At 37.2% G+C, this 12,567-nt stretch overlaps 1 protein-coding gene across 1 annotated transcript in view; it reads left to right on the top strand.

Moving 5' to 3' along the window:
* GRIK4 (glutamate ionotropic receptor kainate type subunit 4) overlaps positions 1 to 8,806 on the top strand; it is a 758,447-nt gene extending 749,641 nt beyond the window's left edge. Inside the window, exons 20-21 of the mRNA XM_063436300.1 lie at positions 5,633 to 5,751; positions 7,927 to 8,806. Coding sequence (XP_063292370.1) covers positions 5,633 to 5,751; positions 7,927 to 8,292 — 485 coding nt within the window. The 3' untranslated portion in view covers positions 8,293 to 8,806. The remainder of the gene's footprint in view (positions 1 to 5,632; positions 5,752 to 7,926) is intronic.
* The last annotated feature ends 3,761 nt before the right edge of the window (positions 8,807 to 12,567 follow it).

The raw sequence follows: 12,567 nt of genomic DNA, 5'->3' as shown, positions 1-12,567 counted from the left end.
GTATCTAAAAAAGGTTTTGTCCCCCTTTTTTACTGACTGTGCTATTTTCTCTTCTGTGTGTGATTTGGAAGCTCTTATAACTTGCTTAGCCTCTTTCTGCCTAATCTTATAGGTCATTCTGTCTTCCTCACTCTGGTTTTTTTTATAATTACTAAATGCTAACTTTTTGTTTTTTACTATTTTGGCTACATCTGTGGAGTACCACAGTGGTTTCTTGAATTTTTTGCTTTTACTGACAAGCCTAATGCAATTTTCTGTTGCCTTCAGTAGTGCAACTTTTAAATAATCCCATTTCTTTTGGACTCCATTTAAATTGCTCCAGTCTGATAATGACTCCTTTACACATATTCTAATTTTGGAAAAGTCTGTTTTTCTAAAGTCTAAAACTTTTGTTTTTGTGTGGTGTGACTCAGTCACTGTTCTTATATTAAACCACACTGACTGATGATCACTGGATCCTAAACTTTCACCTACAGTAATATCTGATACCAAATCTCCATTTGTTAACACTAAATCTAGTATGGCCTCTTTACGAGTTGGCTCCTCAACGACTTGTTTTAGAGACAATCCCAGTAGGGAGTTTAGAATATGTGTGCTCCTGGCACATGTAGCTATTTTTGTTTTCCAATTTATATCAGGAAGATTAAAGTCACCCATGATGATAACTTCCCCCTTCATTGTCATTTTAGCTATTTCTTCAACTAGTAGATTATCTAACTCTTCAATTTGTCCTGGGGGCCTATAAATCACACCTACACGAGTTACTGTGTGATTACCAAATTCTAACGTAACCCAAACTGACTCTATGTTCGCCTCACTAACCTTTATTAGGCTAGATTTTATGCTATTCTTTACATACAGGGCCACCCCTCCCCCTTTCTTGCCTTCCCTGTCTTTTCTATATAAAGAGTACCCTGGTATTGCTATGTCCCAGTCATTTTTCTCATTATACCATGTCTCAGTAACAGCGACTAAATCTACACTATCAGTTGCCATTATTGCCACAAGTTCATGGATCTTATTCCCTAAACTGCGAGCATTTGTAGACATGACTCTAAGCTTATCATTTTTTAACACACTTGCTACAGGCACCTTCTGTCCTTGTTTTGGGGGACAATTGGATTGATGTTTTATCACCCTTTTGCCCCCCCCTCCTAGTTTAAATACATCCTAGCAAAACCTCTGAACTGCTCACTGAGAACATTTGTTCCCTTTTGAGAAAGATGCAAACCATCTTTTTTGTACAGTTTATTTCCATTCCAAACAGAGCTACCATGAGCAATAAAGCCAAATCCTTGCTCCCGACACCATTCACCAAGCCACAAGTTAAAGTCCCTAATACGCATCCGCCTGTCATTCTGAGTGTTATGCACAGGCAGAACTTCAGAGAATGACAATGTGGAAGCAACCTGCCGTATATCATTGGCAAAAACACTAAAAACTTCCTTAACCTCTGAAACCTCATTGCAAGCCAAGTCATTTGTCCCTAAATGGACAAGTACATCCAATTCCCCTTCCTGCTTTGCTTGCTTAACAATATTACCGATACGTCTCCTGTCTCTGTGAGCAGTAGCTCCGGGAAGACACCTCACAAGACCACCATTGTCCATCTCCACACCTCTTATGATGGAATCCCCCACCAACAACTGCTTTCTATTAGGCCTCACCAAGCCTCTCTGCACAACACCACTAGCCTCAGTGCCTCTCTGCACAACACCACTAGCCTCAGTGCCTCTCTTCACAACACCACTAGCCTCAGTGCCTCTCTTCACAACACCACTAGCTTCAGTGCCTCTCTTCACAACACCACTAGCCTCAGTGCCTCTATTCACAACACCACTAGCCTCAGTGCCTCTCTGCACAACACCACTAGCCTCAGTGCCTCTCTGCACAACACCACTAGCCTCAGTGCCTCTCTGCACAACACCACTAGCCTCAGTGCCTCTCTGCACAACACCACTAGCCTCAGTGCCTCTCTGCACAACACCACTAGCCTCAGTGCCTCTCTGCACAACACCACTAGCCTCAGTGCCTCTCTGCACAACACCACTAGCCTCAGTGCCTCTCTCCACGACACCAATACACTCTGAAAGTGCAGAAAATGAATTATGTAGAGCAACAGACTGTGCAATATGCCTTTTATCCACAACTCCAAGTCTACCAGATCCTACAGTAATCCATCTGCCATTCCTAGTATGTCTCTGCGGCAGTGGCTTTGCAGCAGTTCCAGCCTGAGTTTGTTTACCAGATAATTTACAAATCTCAGACTTCAAAAATACAATCTCCTGCCGCAAAATAGAGAACTGTCTACAGATTAGACAACAACCAAACCTCCAAAAAGTGGAACGTGAAACAAATGCAAAGCAACTATTACACTGAACTAAGTCTGCCATTCCAATGAGGTGAATAATTTAAATCAAACAAACCTTAACTTTTTATTTATCCTCCTGGATACCTCAGATTACCTCCAGTTTATCTCCAGAATATCTCCAACCACACACACACTTAGAAGCAACACTCTCCAGAATATCTCCAACCACACACACACTTAGAAGCAACACTTAGATGAAGCAACCAAGCTCTATTAGCCAAGCTAATGACAACTACCCTTATATACTCCTAAAATCACCTCCCACTAGGAATGTTTAACACCTGGGTAGGCCTCTGCTTATTAGCAAACAATAGCTAATTTAAATAGCAATCAATAGCAAGTAGCTACCTAATCCAATCAAATGCCTTATAATTACCAACAGGAAATCAAACCTTGTGCAGTCAGTAACCTTTTCCTACAGATGAATCTTACCTGTAACAGTAAAAAAGAACTCTTAGCACAGCTCTTAGACAGTTGAAGCTTCTGTAAAACTCTCCAGAATATCTCCAACCACACACACACTTAGAAGCAACACTTAGATGAAGCAACCAAGCTCTATTAGCCAAGCTAATGACAACTACCCTTATATACTCCTAAAATCACCTCCCACTAGGAATGTTTAACACCTGGGTAGGCCTCTGCTTATTAGCAAACAATAGCTAATTTAAATAGCAATCAATAGCAAGTAGCTACCTAATCCAATCAAATGCCTTATAATTACCAACAGGAAATCAAACCTTGTGCAGTCAGTAACCTTTTCCTACAGATGAATCTTACCTGTAACAGTAAAAAAGAACTCTTAGCACAGCTCTTAGACAGTTGAAGCTTCTGTAAAACTCTCCAGAATATCTCCAACCACACACACACTTAGAAGCAACACTTAGATGAAGCAACCAAGCTCTATTAGCCAAGCTAATGACAACTACCCTTATATACTCCTAAAATCACCTCCCACTAGGAATGTTTAACACCTGGGTAGGCCTCTGCTTATTAGCAAACAATAGCTAATTTAAATAGCAATCAATAGCAAGTAGCTACCTAATCCAATCAAATGCCTTATAATTACCAACAGGAAATCAAACCTTGTGCAGTCAGTAACCTTTTCCTACAGATGAATCTTACCTGTAACAGTAAAAAAGAACTCTTAGCACAGCTCTTAGACAGTTGAAGCTTCTGTAAAACTCTCCAGAATATCTCCAACCACACACACACTTAGAAGCAACACTTAGATGAAGCAACCAAGCTCTATTAGCCAAGCTAATGACAACTACCCTTATATACTCCTAAAATCACCTCCCACTAGGAATGTTTAACACCTGGGTAGGCCTCTGCTTATTAGCAAACAATAGCTAATTTAAATAGCAATCAATAGCAAGTAGCTACCTAATCCAATCAAATGCCTTATAATTACCAACAGGAAATCAAACCTTGTGCAGTCAGTAACCTTTTCCTACAGATGAATCTTACCTGTAACAGTAAAAAAGAACTCTTAGCACAGCTCTTAGACAGTTGAAGCTTCTGTAAAACTCTCCAGAATATCTCCAACCACACACACACTTAGAAGCAACACTTAGATGAAGCAACCAAGCTCTATTATTGCATCCATTATTTGTTTAAGCACTTTATATGAACCATCACACTTATGAATATATCACAATCAATGGCACTTTATGTTAAGGTGTACTGTTCGAAATATATTGGAATGATCGTGGTTATTTTTTTTTTGGTCTTTAATTCTGTCATGATTATCATGTGGTGTGGGTTATGGCTTCTAAATATATAAGTGACGTTGCTGGAACGCACAGAAGTGCACCTTGTAACGCATGAGAAGCTGTCAAGATTACGACTGAAGGATTCACAGCTGTGAATCCTTCAATCGTGTGTGCAAGAAGAAAGCATTGATAAACACTGATTGAACACCTGAGGAAAGAAGGACATTTCCTTTATAACGCGACTCTGGGGAGGGAGGAATTCAAGAGGTTCTTTTGTATACCAATATTTTACTGCATTGTATTTGTTTTATGGGTGGATGTCCCTGAGGAAGTTCACATATAAACGAAACGCGTAGGACCTGGGCTCTGTATGTATTTTACATTCCTTTTTTGGCATAATAAATAAGATTTTTTTTTTTATCTTAACTGGATTCCTGACCTTTCTCAGCTCCTGTATTGGGAACACCAGTGACTAGAGGAGGTCTACACACTCCCCCATTACCTGGGGTAGGCACCTTTAAGGTGGTCTTAAAGTCTCCATCTTATGTACAGCTGGATCCCTTTCTTTTTTGCAAATACATTTCTACTATTGTGGTAACCAGCTGGGAAGGTTACCAAGGGAAGCTACTTGTTAAAAGCTAAGTTCATTTATTATTATTTTAATCACCAAGCACTTTTTGTGTTAATAAAGGTGATTGATTGCAGTTTTTGTATAAATACAAATCAATATAAGAAAAACTTCTTTGTACTTACATACAGTCCAGCAATCACTGTTGCCTCAGCCCACAACAGAAAAAAAAAAGAAATTATTTTGCATGGTATGTATAATTGTTGTATGTACACTGGTGTATGGCGTGCTTTAGATTGGGTATTGATTCGTATATATGGGAGTCTTTTAGAGAGTAATTGTGTAGGAGGCTATATGCAATGGTGTGTTCTATTATTTTGTATGTTTGTATTTTGTTGTCAGTCTTTTGTTTTAGGGGTTTCAATATCTCTTTTGTTTTCAAACATTTTTTTCAACATTCATTATTTTCAACATTAGTTCAACAAAACTATGCTTTTAGCGAACATTTCTACAAATTATAACTGGTAAAAAAAAAGTGCCTGAGATTGTCTAAAATTAGTTCAAAATTGTGAATATTTAATTTTCAACATTGTATAGGCTTTTTCTTTTTCTTCCAATGACAATAAAGGAGAAATGCCAGTTTGACATAGTTTCCATTCTCATGACTAATCTCCCTCCCACTGCAGTGGTAACTGTCAATATACGTGTTGTCTTCATTCTAAATTAATTCCCTTTATTATTATTTCTCAGTGTCACTTTATTCCTTTCTTTTGGCAGAACCATTACACACCATAGACTGCATTATATTTCCCTATGATCACTAGTATTTTTATTTAAATGGTTCCTAAAATTCAGGTTTTAGCATAATAATATACACAATAATAATGTACACAATATTGCTTCAATATTCTCTACAGTTGCCTGTTTAACCATAGATGTTCACTGTTTTACAATTTTGTTTTTTCTCTGATTTTCACAAAGGTCTAGGAATGGAAAATATTGGTGGCATCTTTGTGGTATTAATCTGTGGTTTGATAGCAGCTATTTTCATGGCCATGTTGGAGTTCCTGTGGACTGTACGAAATTCTGAGGAATCGGAGGTAATACCCAATGATTATCATTTTAAACTTTATCTATATAAATTAATGTGGTTTGTTCATTACATCAAAATACAAAACAAAAGCATAAAAAATTAGTGTAATAAGTGGTCACGTTTGAGGTAATTTTTCCCTTTACATTTTTTTTTAAATTAAAATTAATGTTTTTTCATCAGTTGTTATATTCAATTATTTTAATGTTAAATAATTGTGAAATAATTTTTTGCTTAGTACTTTTAGCCTCAGTGATTAATATATTAATTACTAAAATTATATAATGCTAAAAAATCTGTGGACTTATGTATACTGTCACCGCAAAACCAAAGCAACTGACTATGCTATTTTCATTTTTCCTGCACTATGATCCTGCTGATGATTATAGTAAGTTTGAAAATTGAACATTCAGTCTCTACCACTGGCTATTTTTTGCCTGAGAGAAAACATGAGTAGGGATTTGTGACTTTTATTGTTTACTCTTTATTCTCATTGCCTCTCACAACCCTTTTAGTCATAAAAAAAAAAAGAAAATATCTATGGAGATCAATATGATCCCCATAATATTATAAGCTCAGTTTTACACCTCCCAAATGCCCCTTCTCACCATTCAGTAGGTGCAAGCATGTCTGCTAAACAAAAAGCATCCAGCAGCTACTCGCTTTAATAATAAACTAGCACCTAAATAAACTAGTAACAAACAGAGGGGACATGGCACAGGTCTACCATAGTGCCACAACCTGTGGGCTTCTGAGTAAATATGGGGGTTAAACAAATGACTGTCCATCCCCCTAGTGCCTCCAAGGGACTATTAAATTAAAAGGCGTGGGGACATCCTGGTGTTCCCACTACACTAATGGTGGTTCCAATTAGTGAAATATTAAATTGGAGGGAACTTTGTTTCCTTCCCACCAATGGTCAGTGGGTGGGGGCTGTAATTTTAACAACTGGGGGACCTAATGTTCCACCCACCTTCCCCCTATCGGTGTCAGATGGGTGTTATGATAAAATAGAGAAATGGGGGTGGATATGACATTTCCACCCCTCCTCAAAATTATGTCCATGTTCTACTCCCTATGCTAGGCTGGGCAAACGTCAGATCCTCATATGTTGTAGAACTGCAACTTCCATTGTCAGCTTCCATTCTAAATGCTGGTAAAGCATCAAGGCAGTTGAAGTTCTAGAACATCTGCTGATCTACAATTTGATCGTCCCTGTCCTATGCTATGCTGTTCCAGTTAGTCAACCAATCAGAATGCTATGACAGGCAAATCTTAACTGTTATCTTGATAAGTTTAGTCTCCTACGTAATACTACACTCCATATTGCTACACTTCCACAATAGCAGAATCAATGTTGTCTATATCATTTTTGACAGAGTGTAAACCCCATTGATCATGGGCAAGTTGGAACATGTACATCCCAGTGTTTCTATGAGATTATTGACCCTACACTGCACAATATCAGTCACAATGATTATTATGGTTTTTAATGCAACACAGAATTTGAAAACATGATCTGCCTACTGAAATAATATAATAAATGTAACACTAAGAATAAAGCACAACTATACACAACACAGATAGCAACAAATTGACATTCAAATACTGCACTTGATGATGCTCAATGCAAACAGTAGTTCCTCCAGCCAAGAAGCAGGGAAGTGCTGGGGTAGACAAAATAATGATCATGTGGGGAGTATTAAATAGAAAGATAATCAGAATGCAAGGATATACAAAACACTGGGAACAGATATATATATATATATAGGAAGGGTTAAATGGGCCATTTATTAATTTTCAAGCTTAGACCATCTAATTTTTTTCACTTTCCTGAAGCAAGACATTGGCTTTTTTTTGTGTAACACATTTCTTAAAATACATTGCTATAGTTGGTGTAACTCCACTTTCACAATACTGTTTATGATGTTCCCTGGGCAATTCATTCTCTAGACGTTTTGTCTTCCAAATATTACACTGACTGTATTTTCCATACCTAGAGCTAGTTTTATCGCTGATATTTTTAAAATAATCTATTAAGTATATACTATAATTAAGAGGGAATATTGAGGAATCAAATATTAGGTTTACAGTACTAAGGAGAAGCTTATAATTGCTAATACAATTTGAATACATACATCCTCTATTTTTATTGTTGTCGACAAATGTTGTGCTTGTTTTTTAGATTTCTGTTTGCCATGAGATGGTGTCAGAGCTGAGCAACATAATTCTTTGCAAGGACAGTTTTCTGCCTAGAAGGAGACGTGGAGGTATTATACGCTCCAGACAAACTATTTTGGATGAAACTAGGGGTCGGAACACTAGCATTCTAAGCAATGGAAAACTTTGTGGGGGCAGTGGCCCTGATCCATTGGCACAGAGACTGGCACAGGAAGCAGCTCTAGTAGCCAGGGGGTGTACACATATCCGAGTATGCCCAGAGTGCCGGCGCTTCCAAGGCCTTCGAGCTCGTCCACCCGGAGGGTCCCCAGCACAAAGTGAGGAAAGCTTGGTGTGGGATAAAACAACAAACAGCAGTGAGCCTGAATAGAAGAGACATTAAATAAAAATAAATTCCATGTTTTCTTTTTTACAGATCATCATATTGTAAATGTAAACTTTTTACTAAGAGTTACAAACGGCAGACATAAAATAAGAGGGGAAAAAACATCAAATGATTTATTTTGAAATGGGATTAAATGTTCTAAAGCATAACAAATAAGGGACTCCTCACCAGAATGGTATCTGTTTTAACCGTCTCACTTGTAGTTGATATAACTTCCTTTTACTATTGGCAGATATATGGAGAGTGACTGTTTTCTAAAAATGTATGAACATCAGAGTAAAATGTCAGGAGTCATACCAGACTCATTCAGGCTAGGCTTAAATGACATCATAAAGCATGTCACACTCAGTTATTAATATTAAAATGAAGGAACATTTAGTTTTTTTAAGATCAATCACCAGGTCAGCATTTATTAATGGGTTAGCTCCTCTCACTCACTGAACAAATGACATGGAATTACATGAAATAAAAACCTCTTTTGGTATATCTAGTAAATTGAAATTAAGTAGGCAGGCACTCAAGATGGTGGTGTTCTTGGCAAGTTTTCCATGCAAACACACCTCCAAAAAATGAATAAATTAAATAAAGCTTTGTTAGACTGAATAACTCAGTTCAGATGTTCAGTCAGAGGGACCGTTTTGACTCTTACATGGTCTTTGTCAAACCTAAGTTTACAAAAAACTACATGCTGATATATAGCATGTTAAAAAACAATCAATGCCACAAACATGCGTAAAACGTGTAAAAGAATGCATATAGAAAAACTTTGAATTAAATGATACCAACTTTTCACGCAACTAGTTACAACCAACATAAATAAAATTGTAACAAGGAAATAAATAATGAATGATAAAGGATAAAGAGAAAAGAAGAGACAGATTTATAATTTGCTGCAATATATTTTTATGTTGATTATTACCTAAACTGTTGAAACCATATACCTGTAACTCAATGTTTTGCTATATGCAATCCTGAAATTTTTTTATACTGATTGTAAAATCACTATATATTTGTAGACTCACACCCTGTGAATGTCAAAATATTGTGAGGTCCATTTGCTGACTGAATAAACATCCAAAATTAGGTTATCCAATGTGTTAGGGCTTGATTTAATTTGTTTTTGTTTTCACCTTCTACACAATAACCACACCATATTTTAACATTTTAAAACGCCACACAATGTTGTATTGTTGTATTCCTTTAGAAAAGACACTGCTCTTTTATTAATAGGTCTAGCAAACAAAAGAAAAAAATAATTAAGGTATAGTTGGTCAGCTTACCTGCTGCCAACAAAACATAGTAGATAAAGCACAGACCTTTTTTAAACTCATTTTTTTCTCTTAATAATAATTAGTCTCTGGAGTCTCTCTAGAGAGCAATACAATTGTACTCAATGCCCATTTCCTCTCCCACTGAATCTTGGACAGGCAGATAGACAACAAATGGAGCACTGCACATCAAGTAGTTAGTGCACACCCAGGTGCTACTGCAGTTTATTAGAGGACACAATTTAAACAAACGTTTCGGGCAACAAGCTCTTACTCAGTACTAATGTCCTACACAAACTGCTTGTATTGTGTAGTACATTAGGACTGAGGAAGGGCTTGTTGCCCGAAACGTTTGTTTATATTGTGTCCTCTAATAAACTGCAGTAGCACCTGGGTGTGCACTACCTACTTGATGCGCAGAACTCCATTTTTTTGTCTATCTGCTTGTTACATTGTTGGAACTACAGTAAGGAGACCCTGCAGCTCGGATTTAACTGTTCATTACTGTGTTCTTTATCTTTGATAATCGGTGGGCATCATTGATGCCTCTGCCTCATCTTATGCATAGTGAATCTTGGACAGGGAAATGTTGCAGTTTTCTGCTAATTTCTTACTGGTGAGAAACTACCTGAGTGATCCAAAACTCCTGGACTAGATCATTCACCTGATGTGCTGTGAGTAAACTGTGGAGAGGAGCCCTGACCTTCCCTTCTCTCCACATTATCCACCACAAGGGACAAATAAAATCCTAGATTCTTTGTGGAAGCAAAACATTTTCCCTGGTACTATTAGACCATGTATTGCACTGCAGCACACTTGGAGAAGTATATACATCATCCACAACAATGCACTGTACTAGGTCACAGTGTAAATAGGACTGCCTACAGTGTAAATAGTCTTGCACATCATAGACTTTTGCCTCAAAGAACAGAAACTCTGAGAAATGCAAACAGAAATCTTGAACATCAAAACTACATCTCAATACCCTAAAGTAAAGGCTGAAGAATAATACTTATTTATTTGCCAATCTAAAATATATTGAATTGCTTAAAATAAACCACCGCAATAGGGAGAAACCATTCTAGAGGACAAGTTTATAAAATACCACTTCAATATCATAAAAATATCAAGCTAGGACCAGGAAAACATGGTATGAAACGGACTAAAAGAGAAATATAGACAATAAAAAAGCAATATGTAAACTTTAAAAGGAATAGCCTGTAAGCCACACATAAGTTGTCGCACAAATATCTGGGGGTGGATAGGAGAACCCTTAAAATAATACAAGACAAAAATGACACATCCAGCCAAAAATGAAGTAATCAATATAGCAAACTAATATTCAAGCCATAGCCAAGCTCCACAAATGACAAAAAGGGATTCATCTGAGATTAGGACATAATTACTACTAGCAAACATACATATGTAATTTTACTGACATCAGTTTTGCAAAGGCTTTAAACTGATAAATTGCCATTATTTTGAGAGAATATTCACTGGGATATACCTGACACATAGCTGTAGGAAAAACTGAATTCCACAATATACGACTTATGGTTGGAGACAGTACCAAGTGGCACTAAATGTTTAATTGAGAACGATCATATAAATAGTAGTATCATAAGATGTTTAGAGAAATAAAACACTAGAACTACATTACAACAAGCGTGAGCATCACTATCACTACTCCATTGTGTGTAACTAGACATCTATAAAAAGGGCAAACATATCCAGCGTCAATTATAAATGGATGTATAGAAAAATAAACATTAATGTTCCCACTTCTGGAAGCACGATAATTCAGTAGGGCATTCTTTGAGAAATTCTAGCCTATAACTTCCTGAGAACCAAAAACATACCAGGCATGTTACGAAATAAAGGGATTGCATACACATTGTCCTCAGAGGACCAAAATGAATGAAAATTAATACTACCTCCAGAAAGGGAATCAATCCAAGCAGCAGATCCATAGCCAGATAACGCTTATAGTGTGCCATACTAGCAGATAAAGTTAGTGCAACAACAAAAATGTTAGTGCAAAGGGCTAAAATGTATCCAGGCTTATTATAAAGAATCCAAAACAAATATAAATGTACGCTGGGCTGCAAATAGTTTAAACTGATGGAAAATGGTGCAGAAAAATATGTGGTGGCCCTGATCTGCCCATGGTCCTCCCACCTGCAACAGTTAAGAGTTTAAAACAAAATAAAGCAGAGCTGCTGGAGACTGCTTCTCACATCTCCTGGGCTGTGAGTTGAGAGTGAATTAGTTTAAGATCGGGGGATCCCCCCCATGTCTCTCACCCTTTCATAGAGGATGAGGGGTTAATTATGTAAGCTTCCTTCCATCAACCCAATGGCTTGTGGAATGCCATAATTTAACCCCTCAACTGCTGCCAATGCATGAGGGGCATGGGGGAGCCTGCACAAGGAAGCAAAGGGGAACTAATTATCTTACTATAAGGTATTACATAGCCTCCTCCCAGTCTCAAAAATGGTGACATAGAGACAGACAACATAGCAGTATGGCCAATGACAGCCCTCAAGACAACATATGTACTTGATATACATAAGACTTGTGTATGTAAGGAAACCTCAATAGTAAATAATTAAATCAGGGTAGTTGAAATGAAACAAATTAGCCATAATACAAAGTAATGGCAAACTTACCTAACAGAAAAACAATTAAACATTTGTGACAGAAGTAACTGTACTGCTACAGACCTGTGTTACTTTAGAAAATTGGAAATTTAAAATTCAGACAGCCACATCTGCTTAAACTACATGGTTCCCTACAAACCGCATATACTATTATTATCTCTTCAAAGAGAGATGTCAGATCTCAAATCATTAAATAGGGTGCACACAGGAAAGTCATTTAATAAGGTATAAGATACTCGATCTCTAGAGAAACATAATTATTATTATTATGTTATTTTTTATATAGCGCCAACAAATTCCTCAGCGCTTTACAGTGGGTGAACAAACAAACG

The sequence above is a fragment of the Pelobates fuscus genome, chromosome 11 (assembly GCF_036172605.1).
Source record: "Pelobates fuscus isolate aPelFus1 chromosome 11, aPelFus1.pri, whole genome shotgun sequence".
NCBI classification, from domain to species: domain Eukaryota; kingdom Metazoa; phylum Chordata; class Amphibia; order Anura; family Pelobatidae; genus Pelobates; species Pelobates fuscus.
The sequence above is the reverse complement of the archived record's forward strand: the minus strand, read 5'-3'. Positions and strand labels throughout refer to the sequence as shown.